This window comes from Balaenoptera physalus (genome assembly GCF_965194825.1).
Source record: "Balaenoptera physalus genome assembly, chromosome: 12".
Classification (NCBI taxonomy): domain Eukaryota; kingdom Metazoa; phylum Chordata; class Mammalia; order Artiodactyla; family Balaenopteridae; genus Balaenoptera; species Balaenoptera physalus.
Genome location: NC_138897.1, coordinates 69,532,339 through 69,546,272, shown reverse-complemented (window position 1 = coordinate 69,546,272; position 13,934 = coordinate 69,532,339). Strand labels below are relative to the sequence as shown.

At 65.3% G+C, this 13,934-nt stretch overlaps 1 protein-coding gene across 1 annotated transcript; it reads left to right on the top strand.

The window, feature by feature from the left end:
• Positions 1-42: 42 nt before the first annotated feature.
• Positions 43-1,338, top strand: GP1BB (glycoprotein Ib platelet subunit beta). The gene is made up of 2 exons (XM_082417139.1): positions 43-255; positions 491-1,338. Exons 1-2 carry the CDS (start codon positions 246-248, stop codon positions 1,099-1,101), a joined length of 621 nt encoding a protein of 206 aa, XP_082273265.1. The 5' UTR covers positions 43-245; the 3' UTR covers positions 1,102-1,338.
• The last annotated feature ends 12,596 nt before the right edge of the window (positions 1,339-13,934 follow it).

Here is a 13,934-nt window from a genome sequence, read left to right as displayed (position 1 = left end):
AGGGTGTCCGAGTGCTCCGTGCGCCCCTGGGAGTGAGTGGGGCGGAAGCCCGGTCGGCCGGCAGCCTGGCGATAGCCCTCTATCTGTGCTGCCGGCTTGGCCTCCGGGTTATTTCTGAAGGGTGACCGGGCTGTGGTCGGTTTGGCGGGTGCGCTGGGGCCTGGCAGGGGCGGGGCGGCTTTATCGCCCGGTTCTGCGGCTGCTGCCTGGCGCTCCAGAGCTAGCTGGGCCGCTATCCTCTCGCCATGGGCTCCGGTGAGTCTGGGGTCTGCCCGGGCCAGGCCGCTCCCTGAGTAGAGTCCGGTGGGGAGGTGCTCAGTCCTCTGGGCTGTAGTCGGAAGAGGTTTGGGTCAGACTTAGAGGGCACTTCCAGCCGGTGTGCCGGGCTGTCGGGGTGGAGAGGCTCGCGGGTGGTGGGGGGCACGCGGGTGCCCCGGGACCCCGCCCAGGAGCCCCAAGGGCCGGGCTCACCGCGGCGCTTCCCTTCCAGGGCCGCGCGGGGCGCTGAGCCTAATGCTTCTGCTGCTCGCGCCGCCGGGCCGCCCGGCCGCTGCTGGCTGCCCAGCCCCGTGTCGCTGTGCGGGGACGCGCGTGGACTGCGGACGCCGCGGGCTGACGTGGGCTTCGCTGCCGGCCGCCTTCCCGCCGGACACGACCGAACTGGTGCTGACGGGCAACAACCTGACGGCGTTGCCACCGGGGCTGCTGGACGCGCTGCCGGTGCTGCGTGCCGTGCACCTGGGCGCCAACCCCTGGCGCTGCGACTGCCACCTGGTGCCGCTGCGCGCCTGGCTGGCCGGCCGGCTGGAGCGCGAGCCCTACCGCGACCTGCACTGCGCCGCGCCTCCCGCGCTACGGGGCCGCCTGCTGTCCTACCTGGCGGAGGAGGAGCTGCGCGCCGCCTGCCCGCCTGGCGCGCTCTGCCGCGGGGCGCTGGCGGCGCAGCTCCTGCTACTCTGCCTCGGGCTGCTGCACGCGCTGCTGCTGGCGCTGCTGCTGTGCCGCCTGCGGAGGCTGCGCGCCCGCGCCGCACGCCGGTGGCCGCTGACTACCCCGCTGGCGGCGGAGCCCGCGACCCCCGAGCCGAGCGACTGGCGGTGAGCCATGCGGCCGGCCCACTGACCGCCCCCGCTCCGGCCGCGTCCTCCGCCCACACTATCTCCCAGACGCGCCCCCCCGCGGCCGCGCGCAGTGGCCCGCTGCTGCGCGCGCACCGCTGGCGACACGCACGCACCCCCTGGACCTGGATGCCGAGGCAGGCCCAGGGCGAGCCGCTGCCCAGACCAGTCGAGGCCCCCACGCCATCTCCAGTGCGAATAAACCCTGCTCCCCATCCGACCGATCTCTGCACCGTGCGACTCGGAATCCCCCCCCCCTCAAACCCAGAAAGAGCTCCGGGGATGATTCAAGGGGACACATCGCATGTTCATACACCCAAAATCACCTTCTGGTGTGCACAAGGTCTGGGAGTGAACTCACCTGCTACCGACTCTCCCAGAAGTTCTAGTGAGAAGGCACAGAAGAGCTGGAAGTACAGTGCCCACACTGGCGGGAGTGAGGACAGTGAGGACAGTGGACAGGACAGTGTGGGGACGGTGAGGACCCCACAGGAAGTGTAGTTGCCAGAAAGAGCAGATGCTCAGAGTGGCGGTTTCCGGGAGTCAGTGAGGGTCTTCCAGGTGGCTCTGAGAACAGTCCAGGGTGTGAGGTTTCCCCGAAGGCAGTGACTGCACCACACAGGCAGCTTTCAGGGTATCAGGGGTGCACTGGGGATGGTGAGGGCGGTCGGTGGCCCAGCAGATGCTTCCTGGGCATCTGAGCGAGAAGCTCTGGAGGGCAGGTGAGGAGGGGGCGAGCGTTGTGAGCTGGGGTCCACGTAAGTTCCCTGCAGGGGTGAGGAGGCACCTGGGGTTGCAGGGTCTCTGAATCGTGTCCTCCACCTGACAGCCGCCTCCTGCAGGAAGGCACCTCTGACTGTTTCTCAGTCCCTGTCTCTCCGTCCCAGCCCTGGATCCAGGCTGAGCCACCAGGGCCTGGGAATCCTCTGTGGGTGTCCCAGTGAGGCTCAGGCTGCTAATGAGGGCCTGGCGGACCCAAAGAGGGGCTGATGCATTTCCCACTTTTGGGGTCCTGCTCCCGTCCTAGTTGTGGCCCCCACCTGTCTGGCCCTGTGAACAATGAAGGCTGCTTGCTGTTCACCCCAAACAGGACCCTGACAAGGAGCCTCGGGCCTGAGCCCCAGCTGCCTGGCACAGGAAGGCCCCCGGCTCCGCTGACCGGGTCGGGGAGGCTGCCACTGACACGGCCTTTGTCCTGGCCTTTGTGGGACAAGACAGATGGCCCTCCGGTCAGGCTGATGCTATCTCGGGGCTGCCGGTGGGACGTGAGGCAGGAGCCACCCCCTCCTTTGTGGGCAGGTGCATGGCATCCGGCCCATTGTGGGCTGCAGTTGACTGGCCGTCCATCCAGCCTTATCACCACATCTGGGACAGCGGCCCCTTTTGTACAAATAAACTGCCACCCTACCTCCCCCAGGGAGTGTCCCAGAGCCCCTGGTGGGGATCAGAGGTAATAGTCATTGTCAGAGCAAGGTCCACAGGCCACCCCCTAAATTCAGCCCCAATGTGGTACAGGAAGAGAGTGTCACCCCTACTTTCTAGAAGAGGAAACCAGATCCCAGAGGAGGGTCTCTCTGCTGGGCCCCAGAGCTTTCTCCATGGCTGCACTGGGAGCAGAGCTGAAACCAGGCCCCTGCGACCCACTCTCCTCCTCACTGAGGCCTTTGGGGGGCAAATGCAGGGCCCAGAGAAAGTGGCCTTGGGGTCCTAGGTGACCCCAAGCTAAGAGAAGGAGGCCCCCCTGGGCCATGGGACAAGGTCCCAGCAGGAGCTGTGAGAAGTGGTGAGCAGGAGCCCAGCTCCACGGCCACTGTCCTGCTGAGAGGGTGGGCATGAGGGCCCCGAGGGCCAGGAGATGCAGAAGACTGGAGCTTCTTCGAAAGAGGGAAAAGGCTGGCATCACAGTGTGGTCAAACTTAAGGAAGAACTTCCCACTCGGACAACGGGGCAGTGGCGCCACGTGGTTTCTCCAGGCTTGCCCCTCCCTCTTGCCAGTTCTCCATGATTTTGATGCGCTCCGGCCAAGGTACTGACCACAGGGGGATGCCGGCCTGGACTCGCTGGCTGACCTGGCCCAGCCTGCTTGGAGCCCCCAGTCCCAATCTTGACCCTAGCTGACCCTCCACACACTAACCCTGGGGCCTCAGCCTCCAGAGTGTGGGGAATTGGAACAGTCCCAGCTCAGGGACCCTGAATGAATGGCCCTGTGCACGAATGGGGAGTGGACACCCCTCCCCCAGCTCCAGGGCCTATGGTGCCCCTCCCTCCAGCACTGTCCTCCATCTCATGGATGACACACCTGCCCCAGGGTCCCTTCCCCACTGATAGGCTGGTCCCCTCTGGGGCCTCAGACTCCTTCCAGATAGGAACAGGTCAGGGTCCACTCAGAGCTCTGCCAGCCCCTCATACCTGCAGCCCCCAGGCTGGCTGATTCAGGGCCCCCTGCCCTGCAGCCCCAGGATCCTCCGACCACAGACTGGCCCCCCAGCTTCCCGGGGGGTAGGGGGGTGGCCAGTGGTGTGGCTCCCAGGACCACCAGCCTTAGATCAAGGCCCAGCCCTTCCCAGGGCAAGCATGACCTTCCTGCTCTCTGTCCTAACTATTCAAGGCCTCCGCGCGTCCTGGCCCTGCCCTGCCCAGACACGTGGTGCAGGACCCTAAGGCTGCCCCGGGACTCAAACCACATCCTGGCTAGTGAGCGACAACCGAGGGATTGCATAGAGTGAGACCCGGCCGGGCCAGACGGCGGCCCAGGCAGACAAAACCCTGACCTGCGCGGGGAGCCTCGGTGTTTTCATCCCTGAAAGGGGCTGATGCCTGTGTCTCGTCCTCCCCGGTCGCGCGACCGCAGCCTGGCAGCAGAGGGCGCTCGCGACCTGCAGGAGAGCCTGTGCGGGGCGCCTGGGGCGGAGGGGCGCAGGGCGCAGAGACACCAGGCTCGCCGGGGAGCGGTGCTCAGAGCAGGACCTGCCCAGGCTGGAGGGGGCGGGCCCCGGGGTCCGCAGATCGCGGCCGTGGGGGCGGGGAGGGGGAACGAGGGGGCGCCCGCCTCCCCCGCCACGCGCTGACAGCCGGTCGCGAGGAAGATAAGGGACCTCTTCTGCCGGAGGGGAGTGGGGCGGGGGAGTCTGCCCAGGTGAGCCCTCCGCCCTCCGCCCTCCGCCGCTTTTTGGCTCCGTAAACACTTATTGAGTCCCTGCTGTGTGCACCGGGCGGATGGGGGCTGCGAGGCCGCGTGGAGGGGACCGTGAGAGGCTGGCTGGCTCCCGGATGCCCAGGGAGTGGGACATGGGATCCGCCACCTCCCAACCAACCTGGCGGCGCAGTGCGGGTCCCCAGTGGGCGCCTCCTGCCTGCGGAGGGGTCGGCCGCTCGCTGGGCTTGGACTCGAGGGGCCCACGCGGACGAGGCCCTGGGAAGGGCTGGGGGCCAAGCCCTGGCCATGATTGGGGGTGGGCGCGCCGCCCAGACGGAGCAACAACACTGGCGTGGGTGGCGGGGCCCTGGGGGCCCATAGCTCAGCGCAGAGTCTGCGCCCACCCCCAGCGTTTCCGATGGAGGACAGGCAGCGGGTGATAAATCACCAGCTCCCACCCCCACCCACCGGTGCCTCCATGGAGAAGGGGGGCTTCGAGAGACAGAGACAGAGCCCGAGGCAGACAGAGACAGGCCTAGAGACAGAGACAACCTCAGAGACAAAGGCAGCTACAGCCGCCCAAGGACACCGCCAGGTTCCCTTACCTCCCACCCCCAGACCCCCCTCCACCAGGCCCATCTGGAAACCAGCTGAGAGCCACCCCACCCAGCCTGCCAACCCCCAACAAGGAGGAAGAGGAGGAGGGAGCAAGGACTTTGCAGCCATGACTCCCCTCCCCGTGGAGGACCATAAATCAGCATGGGGCTCTCGGGAAGCCCTCCCCCCCAGGCTGAGGGGGGTCTTTGGGGTCACTGGCCCTGGTGACTGGGCCTGGCCCTAGCTGTATCCCTCCCTCCTTTAGCAGTCCTTAGGGGATCCCCCTGCTCCAGCTCTCTCTTTCTGCAGCCCAGTCACAAACCCAGAACTGTCTACACCCAGTGCTGTCTACACTGGATGCGCAGTCTATCCTCCCTCTTCTCTCTGTCCGCAGACAGGAAATGTCTGCAGGGAGACGTCCTGTCCTATCAGGAGACCCTGGGCTGGCCCTGCAGGAACTGGGGTCAGCGGTCCTCCCCAGTGAAGCCTCCAGGGGGTCCCCTCTGCCCCAGGGGAAATGCTATCTGTCCCTCCTTCCATCCTGCTTTCCTGTCACCACCACCCCCAGCTGCTGAGGGCCAGCTGGACAAAGGGTGCTGAGAGATGGGCCAGGTGGGCCCCCGCCACAGGTGTGAGCACCCCCTGGGGTCAGGCGAGGCTTGAGAGAGCCCACAGGATGCTCCCAGGACCTGCAGGGTGGGCCCAGACCCCAATCCCAGCCGGACCAGCCTCAGCAATCCCTGCCCTGGGCGTCTGTCCTGCAGACAACCCGCTGGACCCATGTGGCAGAGATAAGGCCACCTGTACACGGGGAAACCCACAAACGTCCACCATGACATCTTTCCCGGCTTGTCTCAAAGAGTGGTAGGGGCGAGGACAGGGGCTTCCTTGTCTCAAAAGATCTTTGGAGCTCTGGGAATTCTGTGCCTGAGAGAGGTGCTGAGTGTCCTGGGGGCTGGCCTGGGCCTCGTCATGCGGACGGTCCCCTTGACCCTCAGAACAAACCCCCTGAGCCCTGGGACGTCAAAAGCACTGACCCACTGTGTGGAGGTGGGGAATGGGAGGGTCTCCTGGAGATGTCCAGGAGCTGCCTCATAGGGGAGGATCCAGAGAATGCAGGGGCAGGAGGTGCGCTGGGCTTAGCCCGTGGGAGGGAGGGGGTGCAAGGGCCCCCTCCCCCCAGCGTGCTGGGGGAGGGGGGATGCCGTCCAATCCTTCATTCATTCCCAACTGTTCTCCCACCCGTGCACCCATGTGCACTCCTGTCTGGAGGCTGCCAGCTGCATGGGGGAGGGCTGGGGTGCAGGGCCCTTGGTCCCCAGACCTCCACCCAGCAGAGGCCCCCACCCCCCAGCCCAGGTGCTGCTCTCTCTGCCTCTGTGCCAATCACACAGGACCCTGGGACCATCCCCACAGGAACCCTCAGAGGTGGGAGGGGCTGGAAGGGGATCCTTCAAGCTTTACCTGATGAACCCCTGTGGTGTGGGGGTACGGACCCCAGGGGAAGTAGAAGGTTCCCATGGCAGCCACTTCTGCCCAGGTGTGTGGATGGGCCTGGCATGCCCACCCCTGAAAGGGAGGCTGCAGCTTGGAGCTGGGGGTCCCAGCAGTGTGGGCATCACCCTGGGAATTGTACGCCCTTGGCCTCTGAAGGGCTCCCTGTGGGCGGCCTTGCTTCTACGTAGAAATCTATTTTGATGTGGTTTGTGTTGGGGAGTTTGCTTTTCTCTGTGCTTTGTTTATTTAAAGATGCTCTTGAAGAATTCCAGCCCGTCTGCAGATACTGAGGAAAGGGCTTCTGTCTGGGCAGGGTTGGGAGGGGCAGGGCCCCTGACAGCTGCCTGTCCCAGCACGCCCACCCATGCCCTGTGCCCACCAAAGGTGCACCAGCGACAGACCCAGAGCAGGCAGGGGCCCGGGGACGCCGCCATCCAGGGATATCGCACAGAGGGGCAGTTCAGGAGGCTTTATGAGAAAAGTGGGGCAGACCTGTTTGTGGGGCCCTGGGTCTCCTGGCACTAAATGCCTCACCTGGGCAGACACTTCTTTGTGAGTCCCTGGTGGGGAGGTCCCTATTTTATGGGTCTTTCTGCTGCAGACCCCTCATCTGGGGCCTCTGCTCTGCAGGTCTCTTCTCTGTGGGTTCCTGGGGTGGGAACCCCTGGCAAGGGGGGTCAGTGCCATCTCTCCTTATTTGGGGTGACATGGCTCTGCCACAGTGGCCTCTGGGTCATCCGTCAGACCCTTCTCCCTGGGCTGAGGATCCACTGCCACCAGAATCCCTGGGGCCCACACTCCTGAGCTTCTTGTGGCGAGGCCAGCAGGAGTGACTGGAGCATGACTGTGTCCCCAGATCATTCAGGGACAGGTGGAAGGGCATCAACGGCTAAGGCTGACCTGCAGCCTTGACTCCGTGAAGTTCCCTAGACCTCTTCAGCAATGCCGTTGTGAGTCCACTGAATCCTCCCTAAATCCTTCCTGAGTCTCCCAGCCTGCCCTGGGCCCTCCGGGTCCTCTCCAAGTGCTCCCTGAGGCTCCCAGACCCACCTGCATCTCAGGCTTGGGCTACTGTACCTGGATTGGTCCTGGCAGGTAACTGAGGTTGGTGCCTGTGGAGCCCGGAGCCTGGCACCACCCCACAGGGTCCTGGTAGACAAGGTGGGCGGTGGGCACGGTGGTCTCAGGTGTGGCGGCAGAACCATGAAGGGTCCTCCTGAGTTATATAGCCTCACTTCCTTAGCGCCCGCATCTGGGATGTGTTCAGTGGCTGCACGGGCAGCGCCCCTGGACCTCCGAGACAGTCAGAGCAGGTGGGCCCCAGGCACGAGTGAGGCGTCACCACCCCATACCTGTTCCCGATCCGCCTCTTCTCCCAATTTGCTCGCCCTGTATCCTCCCCGTGCAGCGGCCCGGGTCCCCTCCACCAAGACCCTCCTTGTGGGCTGTCTGGGGGTGAGGGAGACCCTGCACAGAACCTCGCATGCTCTGGGTGGCAAGCCGTGTCCTTGAGCAGCCAGGCCACCTCCTCACGTGTGAGTGTGTGTGTGTGGACGGGAGTTGGATGGTCCTGCCTCCCTGGGTGAGTGGGTCCGCGTCCTCACACCTCCCGCGGGCGCGCGTCCCACCAGCCCGCTGTGCCCCTGTGTGCCCTCGGCCGCCGCCCCTCCCTGCCTGCCGCGCCGTGTGTACACAGGCTTGTTTTCCCTGCCTCGCGGGCCAGGGGTGTGCTCGTAAATCGTGCAGCCGATGACACATTTATCCCGCGGGCGGCTGGCGGTGTGAATTTATGGCTGCCCCTCCCTCCTGGCCGAGGAGGGACAGGGGCCCGAACACCCCACAGGCAGGCACTTACGGGCCGCTAGGCTGGCCGGGCCATTGGGGGGGCCACCAGGAGGGACTCAGGAGTGCTCCCAAGGTCTGGCCGGCTCAGAAGCCCTGCAAAGTCAGGGGACAGATGGCAGCTGAGAGGCTGGGTGGGCTCTGCCTGGGTGCGGGCTGGGGTCGGGGCTTCTAACCTGCTCCACCTCCGCCTCCCACCTATGAACCAGGCGGGACAGGAGGGGCTGCTTCCCTCTGTGTGGACTCAGCCCACCCACTGCTACTAGGCCTGTTGGAGGCATCGAGGTTCGGGGAGGATTGTCTGGAAGGGTGGGGACCCCGAGGGCAGCTGGGGCTGACTACAGGGAGGGGGGAGGCGTGGAAAGTCAGGATGGGGGGCCCAGAGCACCCCTGCCCTCCTCCTCCTTGTAAAGATGGGGAAACCGAGGCCAAGTGAGGAGAAGGGCCCAGATTCCTGCTTCCCAGCATGCAATGCGGGGGTCCCAGGCGCAGCCCCCTCCCAGGGCCCTTTGTCCTGCACAGTCTGCGCGTTGGGGGGGCAGCCAGGTCCGAAGACGGGAGAGACGATGGAACAGTTAGGTCCCCTTGGGCCACAGCGGGGGATGGGGGCCTGCTGCCTTTCCTCTGTCCGTCTGTCTGTCTCTGAAGGGGGTCGGGTCTCCAGGGGACCCTCTGTCGGCTCTCATGCTCGCCCCCCCTCTGGTTCCCGGCCCCCCACCCCCTACCCGCCAGCCTGTCAGGATGAGCGATGGCGGTGCCCCTCCCCAGGCCCTCAGCCCCAGGCCGGTTCCCGCTCATTAGCCGCTGACACTGTTTGCTTTCCCGCCCGGGACGCCCACCCCCGTCACAGGCCATTTCTCCCGGCGCCCCCCACCCCCGTGGGCCTGCCCGGGGGTCCAGGGTGCCGGGCAGGATCTGCGTTGGGCTCCCAGAGAGATGGCCAGACACAACCCAGCCCCACCCTCACCTGCAGGCGCCAGAGGACAGACCTGAGCGCAATAGTCAGGCCACAGCGAGAGTGAGACTGGGCCATGCCTCTGAGCCTCGGCTGGCCCTGCGGTGACACTAGGGCTGGGTCTCTGGTGACAGGCTCACACTCCCGTCTCTGTCTCTCTTGATCGCTCGTCCCTATTTCTGTCTTTGGCTCTGGTCTTGCCCCCAGCCTCACCCCATGGAATGACCATGGAATGACCATCCCCATGCAGAAGGCACCTCTCCACCCGGTGTCCTTCTGTCCCCCAAGCAGCCCTGGCGCACAGTGTGCGGGTCAGAGGGCAAATCTATGATGCCAAGGCTTGGGGAAGAAGGCAGGCGGAAGGGTGACCAGGTAATAGCTGGGGGTGCCCCCTGGGCCCTGCACCCCAGCTCCAGAGGGCTCCGAGCAGGGGAGGCGGCAGATGGACCGGGGAGGGGGGGTTTGGCATTGGCTCAGCCTCCAGGGCAGCCTTGGGGGCACATCGGGGGTGGCAGGCCGCTTGCTGGCCCCCCCGCCCCCTCTCCATACCCTCCCTTAACGTCAACCCCCACCCAGTGTGGCCACAGCTGGGCGGCATCAGGGCCCACAGGCCGGTGGCAGCCAGTCCTTCACTTAAAAATGTGTTTGTGATTTTGGCGGCGGGGCAGATAACGGTGACGAATGGCCCGTCGGCCCCACGGGGCCCCCAGTCCATCTGGTTTGACTTTGGCCTGTCGTAGGGTGCCCTGGGGGCCCCACCCCTGCCCTCGGGCAGTACCCTCTGAGTGAAGCCCGGGGCCAGCGTGGGCAGCCCTGACGTACTTCTAACCTCTGCAGACATTGGTCCCTCTGCTGGGAACACCCCTGTCCTCCAGCGAGTGTCCCACCAGGGCGACCCTCCTGCCCCGGGCCCGCTGGTACTGGACACTGGCCGGGTCGGTGTAGAGGCCATGCCCTGATCAGGTCTCTCCCCTCCACGGAATGGGGAGCAGTGGGCACCTGGCGTGAGGGTGATGGAGGTGGAGAGGCCTGTGGAGGGGGCAGGGCAGCCGGGGCAGGGCCTGGCCGCCTGGCCCGACGGGCAGCGCATGTGGTCATCGTCAGGAGGGATTTCTGACAGGCCTCCCGACCCTCCCACAGCCGCTGAGGCCCCCAGACCATCGATTATCCCTGGAGGGCAGCTTCCGGGTCCGGCCCCGTGCTCGGCTGGGGGGCAGTGAGGTCGAGCTGAGCCCCTCGGCCCAGCCCCTCCCTTCCGCCCCTCTCTGGGCTTCTGGAGGGGGGCAGAGGTGGGGGGCGCCTGCTCCTCCCCCCACAACCATAGGGGCACCCTGGGCCGTCTCAGCCCAGGCCCTTGGAAGCAGCCGGACATGTGGTCAAGGTCCACTTGGTCAGTGCGACCCCAGGGACACGGGCTCCTGCATTCCCAGTGAGCCTTCCCGAGCCCCCCTGCCCAGGTTACAGACAGGGGTTGGACCCTGCCCTCAGTGAGGAGATAGGGGAAGGGGGCGCTTGGAGGTGCCCCCACCCATCTGGGGGTGGGGGTGGGGTGGGGGAGGGCATTGCAGACCCAGGAGCAGAGCTGGGGGCCATCCCAGAGGCGCAGCCTAAACTGCTCTGTCCCCAGGAGCTGCATCTTCCAGGCGGCCCTGGGTGGGGACAGCTGGGGGGAGGGAGAGAGCGGCGCTGCATCAAGACTCCTGCCCCCTCCCTCCAGGCAGGAAAATCCCTCTCCCTTAGTATCACATTGTTGAGAATTAACTTTGTTGAAATAAAAATTGGTCTTGGTATTAACTCGGCCTCGAGGATTTTCTCTGGGATCCTGGAGGCCGCAGAGGGGTCAGACAACCATTCCCAGAGCTGGCTGCTGGCTTGGGTTTCAGGAGTGCCAACGACCTCCTAATCCTCTCTGGGCTGTAACTCCTTGCCTCTTGGGGACACGGTTCCTGGGGTTGGGGGAAGGGAGGAGCTACTCTGGCCCTGCCTCCCCTGACCCTGGCCATGAAGCTGGACAGCATGGACAGCGAGGATCTTGGGGGTCCGGCCCTGGTCCCCCCTACCCCTGATCGCTCCCCCACTTCTCCCCCATCTCTCCATGTCACTTGGCAGCCGTGGCTGATGTCCACGGGACTCCTCCTCCACCCTCAGGGTTCTGCCACAGCCTCGGTTTCCCCCCCATAAAATGGGAGGCTTGGCCCAGCCTGGGTGCGGGAGGCCCTGCAAACAGACGGGCAGCCTGGTGGCCAGACGCTCAGAGGTGGCCCTTCTGGGAGGCGAAAGCCCCGATGTGTGGCCGTGGCCGGAGTCCTCTGGGGGTGAGGACGGGGAGGGGGCGCTGAGGGCTCATGGCCGTTCACAGGCTCAGCCTCAGATGTCAATTGGCAGCCAGGCCGTGCACATGGCTGGGGGGTGAGGACAGAAACATGGGGTCCCCAAGACCAGCTCCCAGGGAGGCAAGCAGAGACATGCGTACCACTGCAGCCACCAAAATGGTGTCTGTCTACACCCGCACAGACCTGTGTGCAGCTGCTCTGAGAGCCGCTGGGGGCCTCACCTTTCACATGGCCCCCTCTGCCTGGTGCGTCCCCCTGGGGCCTTCCACTCATCTGGAGGGTGTGTCTGCCCACAGGGACGCTGAGCCCAAGGACAAGAGCAGAGGATGGGGCAGGCCGGGAGGGACCTGCAGGGGCATCCAATTCTCCCACCCCCACCCCCACCCCCACCCCCACCCCCACCCCCACCCCCACCCTCTGGCACAAGGACACGTCTGTGCCCTCATAGTCTGGGGTAGGCAGGATTTCCCAGCCGGTGGTCCCCTCACAGCCTCGTCCGACCACAGCCTGACCAGTGTGTTTTGGGGGGTGGGATGCAGCCTGGGAACAGGCTGGGATGGGGGCCTGGGAACGAAGGCGGCAGCCCCTGGGGACGCTCGAGCAGGGCCAGCTGTTGCTGCCTGGCTCCAATTCCCGCTCTGCGCCGAGGCTGGTCCCCCGGGCCAAGGCCGGTGGTCTGCCTGGGAGGGAGTGGGCAGGCTGGGGGGCCTGTGCCTTCTTCTAGGCGGTGGTCCCTGGGACAGCAGAAGTAGGAGGGAGCCACCTTCATGCTGTACCAGTCGTCCAGGAGGGCTCTCCTGTCCCCCAAGCAGCAGGTCCCGAAGCCTGAATCACCCAAGCCCCCCACCTCCAGCTCACCTGGAGCCTGGGCCAACCACCTGCCTGAGCCTGTGTTCCATGCCCCTCGGGGCCCACCCCCAGGGCCCTCCATTCTACTCCCCGAGCCTGGCCCCAGCCTGAACAGTCTGGTCCTTCTGTCCAGGGAGCCTAACTACCAGGACCAGGGCCAGCCTAAAACTCCTACTCACCCTTCAGGACCCCATGCAAGTGTCCCTGTCCCTGGGAGCCACTTGAATGCTGGGCCCAGCACCAACCTGGTGTTGTCATCTTTTCAAGACTCCTTCCTAGTGGCCCTGCCCCTGCCCCAGGGCTGGACGCCAGGGTGGACACACAGCTCCACGGCTGAGAGGGAGAGGCTCGCTCCCTGGGCGTTGGTTTCCCAGCTGAACCGTCCTTGGCTAAAAGATTCCACGGGTCCTACTGGAGCAAGTTTGTCCCTCTAGGGGGACCCTGAGGCTGCCAGGACCTGTCCCTCCCGCACCTAAGTGTTCTGAGGAGGTAGAGGGGCTCCAAAGAGGTGGGGTTTGCTGTGGGCACACTGAGGGTTCCCCCAGCTGGCTGTCCCCCAGACACTCGGTTGGCTTCAGCTGAGGCCGAGGGCCTGGCATGGAGGCTGCTGGAGTGAGGCTGGGGGGAATCCTCTTATTCTTGAATCCCTCCCGCCTGCCTGGCTGCCCCCAGGGAAGCCCCGTGATCCAGGAACCTGATATTTTAAGACTTAAAGCAAATGTTTCTGGAGCCCAAGCTGTGCTGAGGCGCCCGCCCGGGCCTCATTGGGGGAGGGCCAGCCACAGAGGAGAGGACCCCCCGCCCACAAACCAATCCTGCCCCTCCCTGGGCCGCAATTTCTGGTGGCGGGAGGGACGATGAGGCAGGAGCCCCCTTAAGGGGCCAGAGCCAGGGCCAGCTTCAGGACTGAGGTGGGGGGCCTGGTGTTGACCCCCACTCTGCTGGTCCCTCTCTCTGGCCTCCAGCACTCTGTGAGGCCCATCAGAAGCCCTGAGCCCTCTAGGGCTGGCCTTCCCTGACCCGGGAGCCGGGGATGCCACCAAACTGCCCTGCTCTGCCACCATCAGGGTGGGCAAGTCCACGCGCTGCTCTGACCCACAGGCAGAAGCCACCTGGAGCTCAGGGCTGGGAAACCCGAAGCTTCCTGGTCCGTGGAGCAGGAGATCTGAAATGGATTGGCGATGTCTGCCTGGGTTGCAGGTGTGAGAGTGGGGATCCATGGGCTGGAACGGGCTTGATGAAAAAGCAACATGCCCGGGTTTCTTAACCTCAACACCAGAAGGAACTCTCCAGTGCCTGGATGACAGAGTAGCCTGAGGCTCGGCTCAGGCCCAGCAGAGCTGGTCAGGGCAAGGCCCAGGCTCTAGGCCCTACCTGGACTCAGTGGAGCCATCTTCCTTTGGGAGAGTCTCCCAGGGCTTCAAGGGCTGGAGCATCATGGGTGGAGGGCCCAGGTGGGTGGGCGGACAGTGCAGGGCAGGGAGGCTTGGGCCTTGTTAGGGCGGACAGGGATAGGGCCTCTTCTGTAAGGAGTGTTCCAGACACTGGACCAGCCCAGGCCCAGCTGGGAATGTGGGGAGTGGGGGGCAGATGTTCTGGGGATTCTT